The sequence below is a fragment of the Aplidium turbinatum genome, chromosome 11, assembly GCF_918807975.1.
Source record: "Aplidium turbinatum chromosome 11, kaAplTurb1.1, whole genome shotgun sequence".
Taxonomy (NCBI): domain Eukaryota; kingdom Metazoa; phylum Chordata; class Ascidiacea; order Aplousobranchia; family Polyclinidae; genus Aplidium; species Aplidium turbinatum.
The window spans coordinates 25,296,031-25,312,269 of record NC_137482.1 but is presented as its reverse complement, the minus strand read 5'-3'; the positions used below and the strand labels follow the sequence as shown (position 1 = coordinate 25,312,269).

At 37.0% G+C, this 16,239-nt stretch overlaps 2 protein-coding genes and 1 long non-coding RNA gene across 3 annotated transcripts in view; 1 reads left to right on the top strand and 2 right to left on the bottom strand.

Annotated features, from left to right (window-relative positions):
• The window catches only part of LOC145780009 (uncharacterized), a 375,170-nt gene that overhangs the window by 170,022 nt on the left and 188,909 nt on the right, over positions 1 to 16,239 (bottom strand). The gene's annotated exons all lie outside the window — the stretch shown is intronic.
• Positions 1 to 16,239, top strand: part of LOC145779395 (palmitoyltransferase ZDHHC20-A-like) — a 76,203-nt gene that overhangs the window by 12,628 nt on the left and 47,336 nt on the right. Inside the window, exons 2-3 of the mRNA XM_082590976.1 lie at positions 12,922 to 12,948; positions 13,361 to 13,455. Coding sequence (XP_082447102.1) covers positions 12,922 to 12,948; positions 13,361 to 13,455 — 122 coding nt within the window. The remainder of the gene's footprint in view (positions 1 to 12,921; positions 12,949 to 13,360; positions 13,456 to 16,239) is intronic.
• Positions 1,543 to 4,215, bottom strand: LOC145779397 (uncharacterized). The gene is made up of 5 exons (XR_014290551.1): positions 3,871 to 4,215; positions 3,423 to 3,640; positions 3,055 to 3,235; positions 2,542 to 2,694; positions 1,543 to 1,702 (listed from the first exon to the last, which is right to left on the bottom strand). It is a non-coding gene; the product is annotated as an uncharacterized LOC145779397 (long non-coding RNA).

Here is a 16,239-nt window from a genome sequence, read left to right as displayed (position 1 = left end):
AAGACCAATTTCAAGTTTCTAGCATGTACGGTTGTAAAGTTATGCGGATTTTATGAAATTTAACCTCGTCGCGACCCCTAGGGTCGAGTGGCACGGCCAATTAAAAGTGCCACACCCCAAAATCAATTTTAATGGTGATTTTGGGTCAAATGACAAGTTTTTAGAACCCCTCTTTTTTGATTTGAGAGAAAAAAAATTTTTCACTCCACCCTAGTGGCAGGTCACCATAAAAAAAATTTTGTGAACTGTTGCTTCCAGCTAATGAAAGTGCCTTTCTTAGGAGTGTGGTGATTCTCCATACATTTTGTGATTTCCTTACATTGTGTATAATGAATGTTATTATCACTACCAGCATCGCTCAATACCAAGTGAAAAGCCAAGCAAAGCGAATTACATCAAACTTAGTTACTAGTTCACTAAGGGTCGGATGCACCAAACGTGGTTAAATTAACTGGCGGTTAACTTTAACCGGTGGTTAGCTGACCACCGGTTAACTTAACCGCCGGTTAAAGTTACCACCGAATGCACCAACCGCTGGTTAGGTAACCGCGCAAACAGTCGGAATTTGCTGAGTTATCAGCAGTAGTCAACCAGAAAACAGTTTGTTATTGCGTTCTTAGAGGGATTACGTGTTTTGTTAATATCATTTTAAAGGTTACACAGTCACTTTTATCAAATACAAGAAAGCATGGCAGCGAGTCGTTCCGTTTGATACCGTAGGCTATGTTCTTACATTTAACATGATGTAGTAGCTTTAACAATAGGCTAATTCATTTGCACAGCAGACCTAAGGCGTTCACTTCTCTTGTCTACAGCTTCACATTAGTCTAACTGGTAATAGTGAATTACTTAATTTTGTCCTTAGAGGAATTCTCAGACAACGAAATCTTTGTTTCCATACACCAAACATTCGTTCAACTTTTGTGCAAGTTGCTATATGAGCACTGAGCAGTGTTGTAATTTTTTTCTTTCTGTGTAACCGGGTTTAGTAATGATGTCATGTATTTTCGGCAAGCATACCCTGAGTCAGCAAGTAGCAAACCATTAAAGGGGCAGTAAACCCCAAACCATACTTTTCGATTTTTTTGTTTGTAAGTGCTCTAGACATGTATAATAAGTAGTTGTCGTTGAAATTTTCCCTTAATTTCATTGCGTTTCCTTTGTAGGGCCGTTTTAGTTAGCCCTTAGTTTCAGAGCGACGCGTGCTCACTGAACCGTGCGATAATCACGTGTGACGTCATAAGAGTACTAGCCGATCTTATGTTCGCGCAAGATGCATTGTAAGCAAGTGTTCGTAGTGTCGTTTCCAACAAATACAATGAACTACATGTATTTATGTCGATTGTAAGCGGCTTAGTAGTTGATAAAATGAACACTGAAAGTAACTACCTTTCGACAAGTACCATATTAGTTTGTAAAGAACTAGATTCTAGTATAGCTTACTGTACTGTCTGTACAAGTACATGTACAAAATTCACTCTCTCTGTGCACACGGAAAAGCTTTTTTCAAAGCAGATTTTGAATTCTGACTTTTTATTTCAAATCAGGATATTTAAATCCAACATATTCGCCGCTATCTTGATTTGAAAATTTCGACCTAATTGCCGAAACGACGCATGACGGCAGAGGCACACGGATTGAACGTCCAAGGTAACCCCAGATCCAGCGAACAAACTGTCTATAGGCAATGTGCCTATAACGTCTGTAAAAACAACTTTTGGTTACATTTACTCTTATTACGGTAACTCCTTCAAATTCAAAACAACTTTTTAAACAAACAAACTTTTAAAACAACTTTTGTCTGTCTATGGTTTTTAAAAAGTACCTCTCTACCAAAGCTATACTTTTTAAATGGCCGCGAGTGTTGTAGCCTATGTCCCGATTTGATGGGAGACGGCCATGGCCGTAAATTTTTCTTGACTTGGCAATGGGAAGCATGTACATTGTACACTGTACAGCCAAATACAACTTGTATTGTTTCAGTGAATTTGTTTCAGTGAAATTGTTTTCAGTGAAATAGCTTAGCATCAATAAATCATCATTACATTGTTGCTTTCTGGGCGAAGTTGGCCTGTTTACGAGCAGTTTTGAGAAAAGTACACATAATAGCAAATCAGTCGCTTTTTTACATTGGTTCAACGTCTGCAGACGTTGAATCAATGTAAAAAGCGACTGATTTGTTATTTGGGTATGTTCACACTGAAACGACCATTTATTAGGTTTAAATGAAGTAAGAGACCAAGTACATCTGCAAAACACAAGCCAACAATATAAAACGAACCAATTAAATCAGTCTCACACGATCAGAACTTAAAGTAACAAAAGTCCCTTTTACTGAACACAGCAAGAAAAGCTCTTATGAAAATGGGCTTGCAGAGAAAACAATCAATGGAAAGCGCGCCGAGCAGAGAAACTATAACGTACAAACATACGTAAAATAAACGTAAATTTGTTATAAGACACACTGGCTTTTCAATGAGTCATGTAAAAGAAGCTGGATTTGCTAGCTAAAGTATAAAATGTACTGGCTGAAGTCCATACCTGAAGAAGTTGCAAATCCACTATTTTATTCAATCTTGTGTCCATGATCGTGTATGTGCCGTGCTTCCCACAATGTCCAGGAGAATCTACCCTTCCATCTCCTGCTAACATGAGGTCAATACCATCACCTTCCAATTGTTGAAGTACAATGTTCTGCTCAATGACATATTAAAAATTCTTATCAATGACACTATTTTAAAGAAAAGATTGAGCACTTCCGTTTACAGTATGTGTGTGTTTCCATACATCAGGAAGCATTCATAAAATATCTATAACAGATATATCATTGTTTACAAACTTCTATTTGAATAAGTTTATACTGATGAAGCCACACTTGTGTGGCGAAAGCTCTGTATTTAAATAAACTGATTCTTCTGATTTGGTGTGATATTGTTTACTTTATTTAAAATGTTTTGTCACACCGTGCATCCCAGTGGATCATCACTTAAATTATAGGAAAATTTGATGAAAAGTTTAGGAACGAAGTTTTGTTTTGGAATTTTACAAACTTACCCCGGCTTTTCACTACGTTCATTGGTAGACACCTCCGAAAATGTATTTATTGAGAAATTTGGATAGTGCATTTCATTATCTTCAAAAGATATGTCTTGCAAAGCCATTCCTGCTTTTTTGGAAGTGGAAGTAAGGTAATCTGGTGGAATTCATTTTCTTTCTTGCAAGTTGCAGGTCACATCTACAGATTGTGTTAATACCAGGGCATTAGCCTGAGTTGCTGCACTGCTGCAATAAATAAACATATTCCAAATCAAGCAAAGCAACTTTTACAGTATTATTTGGCATCACTTCTCTTTCCAAAGCTATTAAAATGTACACTACTGTTATTTCATAATATGTCATATTATAGAGTCAAAGTTTCTTACCTTTCGCCGCACTCATTGGCTTCAAGGCAGCTTGGCATCCTTTTGATGAACAAGCACGAAAATCTAATACGTCATATTGTGTTACAGCATCACAAGTAACCATTTCTGTTTGGCATGACTTCGGCTTTTTTTTTTAAATTTCTCTCGATCTTTTCAGTGTACGAATTGGGGGTAGGAATTGTTCAGGGTACGAATTTGGGTGCATTTCTAGCCAGTAACTGAAAAAGAAAACAACAATGTATATATGAAGGAACATTTTTTGTTAATGAACTTGGTGAATTATACATGGGACGTTCTAAAAGTGCATGTAGCTGGGAATCACTATACCAGCAGGCAGCATACATATTGTAAACTTATGGAAAACAATTTCTCAAGGATGCTACTTCGCTACTTATGTGCGGTACTTTATAACAAACATGTAGTAATATAATTGTTAGCTTAAAATTACCTCAAGAACTTGCCGCTTCCTAGCAGCCGGTCGCATGGATAAAGTGGAATTTTGTTGTGGAGTTGTCTCTCTACTGGACTTTGAATCCAACGGTTGCAAAGTTGTTGAAATGTTTTTGTTTGGAAAAATTGAAGGGCATGCATTAAAGTTTCAATTGAGACGTGTGGCATGACCCATGTCAAATTGAAAAAGATTTTAAAAATCTGTTTCCTTGAAATGGAGTCGCCATATTGTGCTGGACTCTGTTGATCCTGGCCACACTCTTGTGGTGTTTACAGACTTGTTCCATTTCTTTTTTATGGTACGATTTTATGGAAAATGGAACAAAGAAATTTTATCAGTAGCCTAGAACTGTCAGATAAACAGTTATATACGGTACAACACACCGATTTGGCATGATGAGTACCAAATTGTAACAGGTTTAGCTTAGTTTACTCACACAGCACTGGGGAAGAATGCATATTGAGACACCAGTATAGGCCTACATGTCTAGCCAATACACAATCACAAATTGAAATACATGAGTAAATACTAAGACTGGTAGGTAGGCCCATCGTACATACAGCACAGGATGCAGCACTGACTAATCAATAATCATGAAGTAAAAAATAAATGCAAATCTCTGCAACCTTTGACTGTCTGAACCTCTTGCTGTTAAATACCATCAAAACTATGCAAACACTGCAAGGTCTAGCCCAAAATGTTTAGGTTAAACGTCCAATAAAAAGTTTAGTGTAGTCTGTAAAATGATGTAAGCTAGCACCAAGGCTACAATAAACTAAATCTGAACTTCAATTGTAACTTGGAATAATCTTATCGACTGCGGCAAACGCATGCCACACCTCAAACAAACAAAATATTTGTCCAGCAGTACTCTTATGACGTCACCCGAAAATTTTTTTATTTCGACAACAGTTCGTGCAGTGTGTGTTCGAATTACAAAACCAAAACTTTGTTTTAAGATTGCGTGAGAACAAATGAGTATTTTTTCATAAAAACAAGTGCAACGTGTTTTTGAATATCCCCTTTATGTATTTCAACTCTCAATTTGCATTTGAAAATGGGGTTGTCTGCCCCTTTAATAAGAGTGTGTTCAAATTTGTAGCATAATGCACAGTTATCAAATATTCGAGAGTCATGTGTCGACCCAGGCCATCGACAAACAATGTTTGTAAAGCACATATCTCCATTGCATGATACACCTTGTACGTTCACAGAAAAATAGCCTTTTCTGTTTCTGAATAGTTCGGCTTGCTCTCCACCAGGAGAAACAATTGGAACATGAGTTCCATCAATGCATCCGACCACATTAGGAAAGCCTGCAACTTGGAAAAAATCTTGCTTTACACCCATCAGCTGTTCACCACTCGGAAATATCATGAAGCTTGATTTACAGCATTTGGCAATTGCTCTAGACGCTCTGTGAACAATCCGACATGCAGTTGACTGTTCAACCCCCACTAAGTCACCATCTGTCCTTTGAAAATTACCAGTTGCGTAAAAGCGGAACGTAGCGATTAATTGCAGAATAGGAGGAACAAACTTGTTTCGTTTGGATGCAAACTTTAAATCGCATTCAATAAGGTGTAAAATACTCAGTGTACATTCCTTGCTGAATCTAAATCGTTCAAAAAACTCAGTTGCATTAAATTCTTCCATGGGATTTGACCGATCCCGTATAACACGTCGTATGATGGTTGTAATGTCATTAACTTCTGCTATGTCAGCAACATCAAGAACATGAAGAGCATTCATGATTAACTTCAGAGCGTACCGGTAGTCTTAATTTTGTATGAAGCTGTAACGCAACAACATTATAGTACTACAGCAATGCAAAATACATGTCTTTAAACACTCACAAACAGGGAGGTAGGGCAAGCCAAGATCTTGTCCATAATATACAAAACCTTCATATTAGCTTTATTTATAATTGTTTTATAAATATATAGCATTGTTTATAAAGGGGGCCAGAAAATGAATTGGCACGGCCTGAAAAATCCTGTCAATGTCCCTGCTCACAAACTCAGTACCCAGAGGTGGGCAGTATCGAGTACAATTGTACGGCGTACGCGGTACTTTTTGTGTACTGGTACCGTGGTACTTTTTGAAATTTGTACCGGTTGCCTAAATACCCAGTACTTTTTTGGTCAAAATGCCCGGTACTTTTGTCGGTACTTTTTTTTCAACAATGTTAACTTCGAAACGATTTAATCCATGAACGAAAATGGCGCAAAGAGAAATCGCCAAGACAAATCATCTCTTTGCTTCATTTTTGTTCATGCGTATCTCTCTTTTTCATTGTTCTTATCATTTTCAGCTAGCGCGGACACACATTTTTGACAAATTTCATCAAGTTTTGAAAAAATACTTCAAAATCCCAATATTTTTAGTCATAAAATATCTCACTTAATAGTTTAGTTTTTAATGAATCATTTAGGTCTTAGGAAGATAAACTTTTCGTTTTAACAATTCTTTTTAACAAAACTTTTCATTTTTTACAATTTCTCTTTAAAATATTTTTTTTTTGTCTTATAAATGATACCTTTTTAACAGATTTTTAACAAAGTTACAACTTTCTACTTGACAAAATATAAAATTACTCCAGTAACGTTACTTTGGCATAAAACTAAACAAGTGAAAGTAGAAAGTAATGAAAAATAAAATTACTCAAAAAGTATTAGTTACCGTACTGAATATTGCTACTTAACATAAAAGTAAAAAGGAATTGTAGTGTCACTGTCTTTTATGTTTAGGCTATGCTAAGTTTTATGCTAATTGCAAGCCAGTCCATTTTAGATGGATACCAGTTTTTTTATTTTATTGCTACTTAAGTAACACTACTTTCATTACTTTACAACTCTGATGTTGAATGGCCTTTACTTCCAATAGCTTTCTATACGGCATGTTGGGTTGGCCCTTAACTATAAGTCTATAAACTAACAAGCATATGCCTACCTTAAATTTATGCATTTATACTGAGCAAAATCAAGAGACTTGTGACTTTATTTTCCGATCTGTTCCATGCAGCTTTGCGTGCCTACCAAAGGGCTGGTTAAGCAGTTTTTGTGTAAAATATGAACATCGTCATGGCGCGTTGCTGTTACTTGTTAATATAATTGGGATGGAGATGAATTGCATTTGTGGTTTTAAATGTAAGATTATTTCGAGTACAATCACAAAAAGAATTCATCATTCTAAGTCTTGTAACTTGTATTTAAAAAAGTACCGTACCGTTACCGCGGTACTTTTTGAAAATAGTACTGGTACCGCGGTACTTTTAAATTGTACTGTGCCCATCTCTGTCAGTACCGTAGATCCTAACTACTGTACTAAAGTTTTACCCTATTAATCTAACGCACCACATCGAATAGCAAAATAACATAGGATTGCCTGATTTCTTATTGTTGCGCTACGACAAAAGCTTGCAATTTCAAAGAAAGACAATCGATGGCACACCCGACTTGTTAAGTTGTTATTTTTGGTGAACTTTACTTTAACCATCAGTACTGTACAATTGTACATAGGCTATTTGACAAAGTGAAAAGTGGTTAAGATAAGCTTGCCAAGTACTGCCTTCCCTATGCTATCAAAACAGCTAAGAAACAACCAGACCTACCATAGGCTTTCTGTTTCTGACTCGTAGTTAGTGTTGCCAGATGGATAAAACAAAAAAAGGCCAAATGCATCCTCGAAAAAAGGCTAACTTATATAGGAAATGGGCACAACGTAAGGTTCTGTTCTCTTTGTTAAATTAGTGGTGTTTTTCCAGCCAAACACTTTTTATAAAGTCCAAACTTCTGGAATTTTGCTGTAAAAAGGCCAATGTGGCAACCCTGCTGGTGGTAGCCAAGTTTCAAGAACGCTTTCATCAAGTTAACCAATGGTTAACCCACATTGTCTGTTGGTTTAACTTTTCAGTTAAGTCAGCCAAGTTAAACTGCCGTTAACTCATTGTCAGCGTTGGTGCATATCACATTTTGCTTAAATGAAAGTTAACCGATTGGTTAACTTTTCTGATTCAGAAGGAACTGAAAAACATGCATAAAAATAAATTGGTAATATTTGAAAAGGTATGTATAGAATATTATAACCTTAATACTGTCTGCCTAAAAAACCTCAGAACTATTAAAGATTACCACCAGCGGATGCTGCATGAGCCTCAACTAATATGTCTCTCAAAAAAAAGTTAACCTAAAAATAACAATATTTATGATCAGTTGAGAAGGAGCGATCTTCCTGGCATCAGCACTGCCTGACTACTCACTATGGAACAATGAGCATTGTGTTTCGCTGTGGCATGAATTAGTGGTGCGATATTGATGAGCCCAGCCTCATGTCTATCGCTGTCATTCCTTGCTACACTCGACTGCTGAGAAACACAATATTTATGATGTCATAAAGAAACAAAAGACACACCACTGACATCCTGTAAAAAACAAATTAAGTTTATATTCAAAGAAAATGAAGTGTTGTACCAGCAATCATCTAGAGCAGGGCTTCCCAAACTTTTTTGCTTGCGACCCCTTTTAATCTCCTAAAATGTTTCGCGACCCCTTACTATTAAAATGATGAACAGTCTGAAATATACATTTGTGATATTTATTGAAAAGCTTAAATACAACGAAAAACAAAAAATAGTTTACCATCCAGCCCTGGCTCAGCGTTTATTAGTGCAGGCATTGGCTCTATCTACTTTTAGAATTCGGGGGGTGATTTTTGGACAGTAGGCTAAAATCGTCATAGTCATTTCAACTTGACTCCAATGAGTGGGGAGGGGGGGTGATCACCCCCTCTTGGATAGAGCCCATGAATGCAGGTCTCAAGGCGGTTTCAATGTTGTTTAGGCTGGAACGGTAGCCTACCGTAGGCGAAATGAGAACATTTCAGATAAATCATTTTGAAATTTTTGTTTCCAGATGTTCAATTTTTTGATGATGGCATCAATTTTAGATTTCAATGCAAAATATTGATGTTTTCTCCTTTGTTTTCTGTTGATGTTTTCTAATTCGTTCAGTTTTTCAAGAAAATCTGACATTTGGCATAATTCCGAAAGCTAGATGTTATTGCGAAAATGGTGGACCAAATATACATTTTTTTTCTGTTGGAAAAATCACGATTTTGGCTTTCAACGTTAATTGGCTAGCCATTTTAAAGCTTTGACTTTTGAAAGCCACCTCACTTCACGTTGCAGTAAAAGAGTTTTTAACTCCGATTCCAATTCACCTCATACATTTTCAAAAATACGAGCAGCCCATTGAGTGCGCGGCCGCGACTCATAATAAAGTTAATAACTGTCACAGCATCTCGTACAGAAGTGTTAATATGCAGTGCCTTGTGCAAATTGGTATACTCTCTGCGACCCCTGAAGTTCGTTACGCGACCCCTTGGGGGGTCGCGACCCCCAGTTTGGGAAGCCCTGATCTAGAGGATCCACGGCCATGATACAACAAGAAAAGTATCCACAGAGGATACAAGCTGAGGTGTCTAATGTTAATTTTTATTCACTTGTTGATTTATGCATATCAGTTTATATCCTCTGTGGAGTGTGGATCCTTCTCTTGTATCATGGGCCAATCCTATAGATGATTGCTGGTACAATGCTTCATTTTCTTTGAACATAAATTTAATTTGTTTTTTACAGGATCTGTTAGTGGTGCGCATTTTGCTTCTCTATGATGTCATAAATATTGTTATTTACTTTAGTTTTTCTGGGAGATGCATTAATTAGTTGAGGCTTATGTAGCATCTGCTATTGGTAACCTTTAATAATCTTGAAGTTTTTTATGCAGAATATGATAGATGCATTAAGGTTATAATAATATTCTATACCTTTTCAAGTATAGCCAAGTGGGGTAAAAAAAAATTTTTTTCAGAAAGGTTGTCCTAGATTTTTTAGCTTATCAAGTATGACCACTAAAGTTGGTCACAATATGCAGATCATGTATGTCTATCATCCCCCAATGAAATTTTTTAAATCCATTAACTGGTTTGGAAATTATGCCCAAAATACCTGAATTTTTTTTTACCCCAGCTTTGGGGTAAAAAAAATTTTTCATGGGGTAAAAAAACACCTGTTAGTATAGCAGCTTCTTCTTTATTATTATAATATTGATTTCATATGCAATATAAATGATTCTCCACCAGAGGAAAGAAGCTTTGTGTAACTCATAAATCAAGGACTGTGAGAGATGCTGAACCCATACTCAGAACTGACCGGATGGGTCATGATGATGATGTAAACGATTTTGCCCACAATTTTTGTATGCACTTTTTATTAAAATAAACATTGTGAAATCGCAAAGTCTCATTACTGTAATAAAAACAGCAGCAAGACAAAAAATTGTGTCTAGTATACTTATGCACGCCATCCTGAATTTTATCTGCAGCTCTGGTTTGAACAAGCAAGTGGGCGATTAAATTTCGTGGATCGTGAATCCTAAAAAGTCAACCTGCAGTTTGTGAATGAACATACAACTAAAAAACAACAGACAGGAAATAAAACAACAGTTTGTGTATGTCTGATTGTATGTGTTGTGCACTATCAATCAATGGATCGCTCTGTACTCTCAATCTGCGCTATTAATCAACTAACCTGCAACACTAACCTTAACCTCGGACCCCCAACTCCAGAAAACATCAATTGATTGTGCATAACACATGCAATCATGCATACATTGGCACTGATGCATCCAGAAGTTTGTTTTTGTATTTTTTGGTGATATACTGCTTGGCAGTTGACCTAACACCAATACAAAGCCAAAACATTCCATAAAATGCACTGTTTTTTTTACCCCAAATCAACGAATTTTATTGGGGTAAAAAAAACACCTCAATAATAATTTACACAAACATTTGGAGGCCCCAGTCTTTGTTGCATCTAGTAGCCTCACAACATAGTACTCACAATATAACATTAAAACATTCATACTACCTATCACTAAAATTTAGCAAAAACCTTTAATGAACTCCTCCGAACCTTTTTTTGCACCCTTCGCTGGCAATATTTACTCTATTTAACATAGCTCTTCTTTGTCAAATCCAATCTTTTTTCTCTACCCCTCAAAGTAATCTCCAAAGCAGGCCTCGAAATTTGTATTTTTTTCTGGCGGTCAAGCATGTCCTACCGGACTGGCCCTTTCAGCGGACATTTAATATCTCAACCGGACATATTTTTTGCATGTAGATTTTGCGCAAAATCACACTACAGTATTGTGTAGTCGTGTTTGTAGAAGAAGATTTTCTACAACAGAATAACTCTGCAATGTCCGCAGCAGTGGCCGAGTGGTTAGCACGTTGGGCTCGCAGTCGAGAGCCTGCATGTTCGACTCCAGCCACCCGCACTTGCTGTTGTTTCTCTGGGCAAGAAACTTTACGATAATTGCCTCTACGCAGTGATCGATTTCGAGTAATGGGTAGTACCAAATTGAAGTCATAAGTAGAGTAGACAACCGGAAACAGGCATTGCCGTCGACTGCAGCGTGGGTCAGGGGTACGTCAGAAGGCGTACACCGATGCATAGCGCTTAAGTCCGCTTTCCCGCAATGCTGGATAAAGATGTGACAAACAAACAAACAATGGTTGATGGCTTAAATAACCGACCCTGAAGTATACTGGAGCAGATTGCTTGCAAATAAATCAGTGCGTTAATGACAGTCGTGTAACGACGCAATAAACACAATCGAAAACAACAATCCAAATTTCTTTATTACAAAAACAACTACGATCACTTATTCCGTGGTTTTCGCGTTATAGAATCAGTGTGCCAAGCAATTACTGCCGGCACGGGGTCGTAAATCTCTAGCTCAGGACCGTCCAGACAAATGCGCATCAGTGACTCAATATCAATAGTGTTAGCCCTCAATAGTGTTGGTGTTAACTAACTTTTAGAACACAATAGTGTTAGTCTAACATGCTCCCTTCCATGCAGAAATTCTTTTTCTATCAGTATCAGCGTGAATAAGGTCGCCACATGCGCCTAAGCACGTGCGGAACCCAGCTGAGACTTGCTTCTCTGTGACGTTTCTTTTTAACAAACGATCAATGTAACGCAATAATCATCATTGTTAAAATTAGAATACATATCCTGCCGAAAAGTTCAGACAACTTTATTTCAAGGCAACATTGCAAGGCGTTGAAATGATGTAAAAATGGCTACTTTTGCCATCAGCTCGTTAACCACGCCACTCTAATGTGATCTTTAAAGCAATAGCCTGTACTGTACTATTATTGTTTCAGCTCCGTATTTGTTCACGTTAAACAAACAATTGTAACAATTCAAATTTAAAATATCTTTTAGTTGCATTAGCTCTATTTTTGTCAAGAATTTTGCGGCGGTCCTTTATGACCGACCAATGAGTCGGCTTCGGCAGACATACGAAGTCATTCCGGAGGTCATGTCCGCCATGACCGCTGGAATTTCGAGGCCTGCCAAAGACCACTTAAACAGACACTAAAAAAGTTGAGTGAATATCTACTCATTTTAGATGTGAGATGGTACCGGTAAGTGTTTTTTTTACCCCAATAACCCCACTATTTTTTTTTACCCCACTTGACTATATTACCAATTTATTATTTTTGCCTGTTTTTCAGTTCATTGCGTATATTATATATATACATTTTAATTAAATAATAGGAGATGTTCTACTGGTGCAAATTGAGCTAAACTATCACAAGATGTATGTATACAGTGACAATTTGCTTTTATTCCGACGTTTTGTCAATCAGACACAACTGACTTCTTCAGGGGCTAGACCAGGTAGTGACTACCTGTCTAGCATGGCCAAACACAGGACCATGTTGTTGAAACCAACTAAACACGCAAAATGAAAATTCAACTCTAGACAAAATTATCGCGCACAAAGTTTGAATGAAGTTAGAAAAAAGGAAAGACTTAAATGTTAACAATCAACAACCCAGACAAATTAATATTATTAATGTTAAACAATAAATACTATTGATACTACAAAAAGTGCTCAATGCCAAGCATAGCAAATTACATCAAATATTTGATTTAATTAATTTAATCATGTGCAAAGTTTTGTTTTATTTCAGATACAGTGACCTCAATTGCAGAAAAAGGTAACTAACTAACTATCCATAATGTGATGTGTTCATGTTGTAAATATAAAAAAGAGCTGCGTTTGTTTTTAATGTTTAGAATAATTTTCTTTAGGCAGGAGTGTGTGAATGCACACAGTGAATAGAGTAGTGTTTGCATCTGCACGGCACATGATGCAAAATTAATTTAACCTGATTCTATCATATTCTTGCATCCAGTTGCATTTTTTGTGAGTGCTGTTTTAAAAGAGCTTTTTTGTGAATGAGTTTTTACAGAGTTTTTATCAGTTTAAGTTTTGAACGTTGCATTCATTTTATAATTTGTAGGCCTAATTTATAATTTGTAATTTTATAATTTGTAAATATACTCTGGTGTGTTGTGGACAGGCTCTGAGTATGACACAGATGTGATCATTTTCATCTTTATTTTCAGTTTTGTATCTTCTATTTTACCACGTTGTGTTCTTCATGTTTGGGTGGGCATACTGGCAGACCATATTTACTGAGCCCCAGGAACCATCGCCAAAGGTTAGTGGTTGTCATGGGTTCTATGTGGCTAAACATTGATGAAGTCGGCTTTAAGATTTGAAATATTTACGCAATAGCAACGTTTATTGAATAATCGGCACACCACATTTACGGTACCGTACATGACTTCTGGGCGAGACCATGTGGGCGACGGTAACGAAAGTTTAGCCGTTTGGAACGTTGGTGACCTGACCAGTGACCATGCTGAAGCGGCTCATCGGAGACTACCATAAAAAAACCCAGAGCATCATATTTGTCCAGTTTTTATTAGAAAATTGAAAAAGTGAACAAAAACACTACAAGGCACTTAAAACAAACTTTAAATTAGGACTTAAGGATGTGATTGTGAAGTAAATTTCCAAGAATAAACTGAAAACGCAGTGGATATTGTACAGTACACAGAAATCACGTAATGCCCCTTTGTGTATACTACGCTAAAACTCATTTATGCAAGAAGGCCTTATAGTTAAACTGGTGAAAGTACTACTCTACTGTAGTCTGTATATATGATGTGAAATGCAATTTAGGAGGCTATTTACCAATTACAGATTCTGCGAAGCAGGACATTAAGGCGCGAACAAAACGGCGCAGAGGCAAAACAGCGCAGACATAACGGCGCCAAAGTCAACGCAACAAGTTCAATTTGTAGAACGATAATACTCTGCAACCATAACGAAAGTTTATGTGTGAATAAGGATTTTTGAAGCTGGTATACAAGTCCCCCCCCACCACCCTTGGCAACTCATGACAAAGAGGAATTGACCAAAAATGTTAACAAAATGAGGAAAAGGTTCTGAGCTGGTTACGTTGACTTTGGCGCCGTTTTGTCTGCGCCGTTTTGCCTCTGCGCCGTTTTGTTCGCGCCTTAATGTCGTGGACCGCAGATTCTGGATTCTAACGCTTGGCTGTTTCAGAGCATTTGCCTAAATGGCCATTGGCCATGCAATTGCTCATCCATTACTATATATAATATATATATAAATGATAAAAAATATTTAAACATGATGGCATAAATGCTCCTTGCCTTCAAATCTAAAGCAAATGATGCAATAATGTCATTTCTACCACGGTAGCATCAACTTGGTATAGAAATCAGTGGATATGCAACATCCAACTTGATCTTGAAATTAATGGATGATGCAACATTCAAGCAACAACAGCCTTAGTGCATTATTTTATTGAGTTATGCAAGCATGTACTGTGAGTGAAAGGCACTTCATTTGTAAAAAGTAGTTTTGAGGTGAAATAAGCATGAATCTACCTTTTTTTGCATCTTTTTTAAAAATCCAAAAAAACCCGGTTTTTTTTTAAAAAAAAGTGTCCTCTGCTACTGAACATCAACTGATATTTTTAATCCAAATGCTCTAGACCAGGGGTCACCAAAATTTTTTCTCTGAGAGCCGGATTGCTGCGGGATTAACAGCTGCTGGCCGGATGCAAATTGCGAAACGATATACAACCATTTAGAATCTCCATTGACTTGAATTGAGCACAATAAATAACAAAGTCAGCAGTGGAATAGCAAAGTTGTGATGAAAGTCGAAAGGTTGCTGGAAAACTTATCCCCTGCTGTGATACACTACAGGGCATCGTGCTCTTGAAAAACATTACAGCTTTCCAAATTTGGCCTAGGCTGTCCCCATTTGTGGTGGCCTAATGATAAAAACAGAACACCAACATCCAACAGGTACGCTGCCTGGTGGAAAAATGTACAAATTCAACATACAACAACGAACTATAAGAACAAACAATTTTAACAAAAAACTTTTTCACTCTTTTCCTTAACAGTTGTAGCGCAGTAGCCGCAGCTGTTATTTCCCCAGCAAGTGGCGGGTCGGATGAAATCAGTTCGGCCCGGAACCGGCCCACGGGCCCATAGTTTGGTGACCTCTGCTGTAGACGTTGCGTAGCGCATCAGCAGTTTACAGAACACATTATGACTGACAGTCATTACAGTTTAAAACTTGAAGTCACACGGAATCAGAACTTCGCAGTGGTTGCCGGATGATTTTGCTCGGAATGGCCTGTTTCGGCTAGTCCGATTCAGCTAGTTCCCTATTCAGCTACAGTTTTGAATTGTATTTTGTATTTTATTCCACAATATCGTTTCTTTTGCATTCCGACAAAGAAAAATAAATTGAAATGAAATTTAGTGCAAAATGTTTAAACTATTAAATTGAAATGTTTGCTCACATAAAATCGACATGTATCCTACGTCATCGTCTGTATGCAAACTTAGAATATATTAGAATCCTCAACTATTACAAAATTCTAAATCCAACGACGCCTTTTGTTTATTTAGAGAATGTTGTATTTTATTCCACAATATCGTTTCTTTTATAGTTGAAATTATCGAAGCTTTAGATGAGTGGGGTTTAGACCTAACCACTGAAATCTTAAATCATATTTTTGACACCGGAAACATCCCTAGTGATATGGTACGTTCCATATTCATAACTTTACCAAACAAAACCGGAGCAACAGAATGCTCACTCCACAGAACACTTAGCCTTGTGAATCATCTAACAAAGATCTTACTCCGAATCTTGATGATGAGATTGAGACCAAAACTAAAATCGGAAATTTCAACAGCACAGTTTGGATTTGTTCCAGACAAAAGGACCACAAAAAGGAATTTTTACATTAAAAATGATAACAGAGAGATGTACTATGCACGATTCTTCTGTTTATTTAGAAAATTTTGTATTTTATTCCACAATATCATTTCTTTTGCACCTTTTGGCACAACTTGGGGCGCAGGTGCTGACACCTTGCGCACTGCAA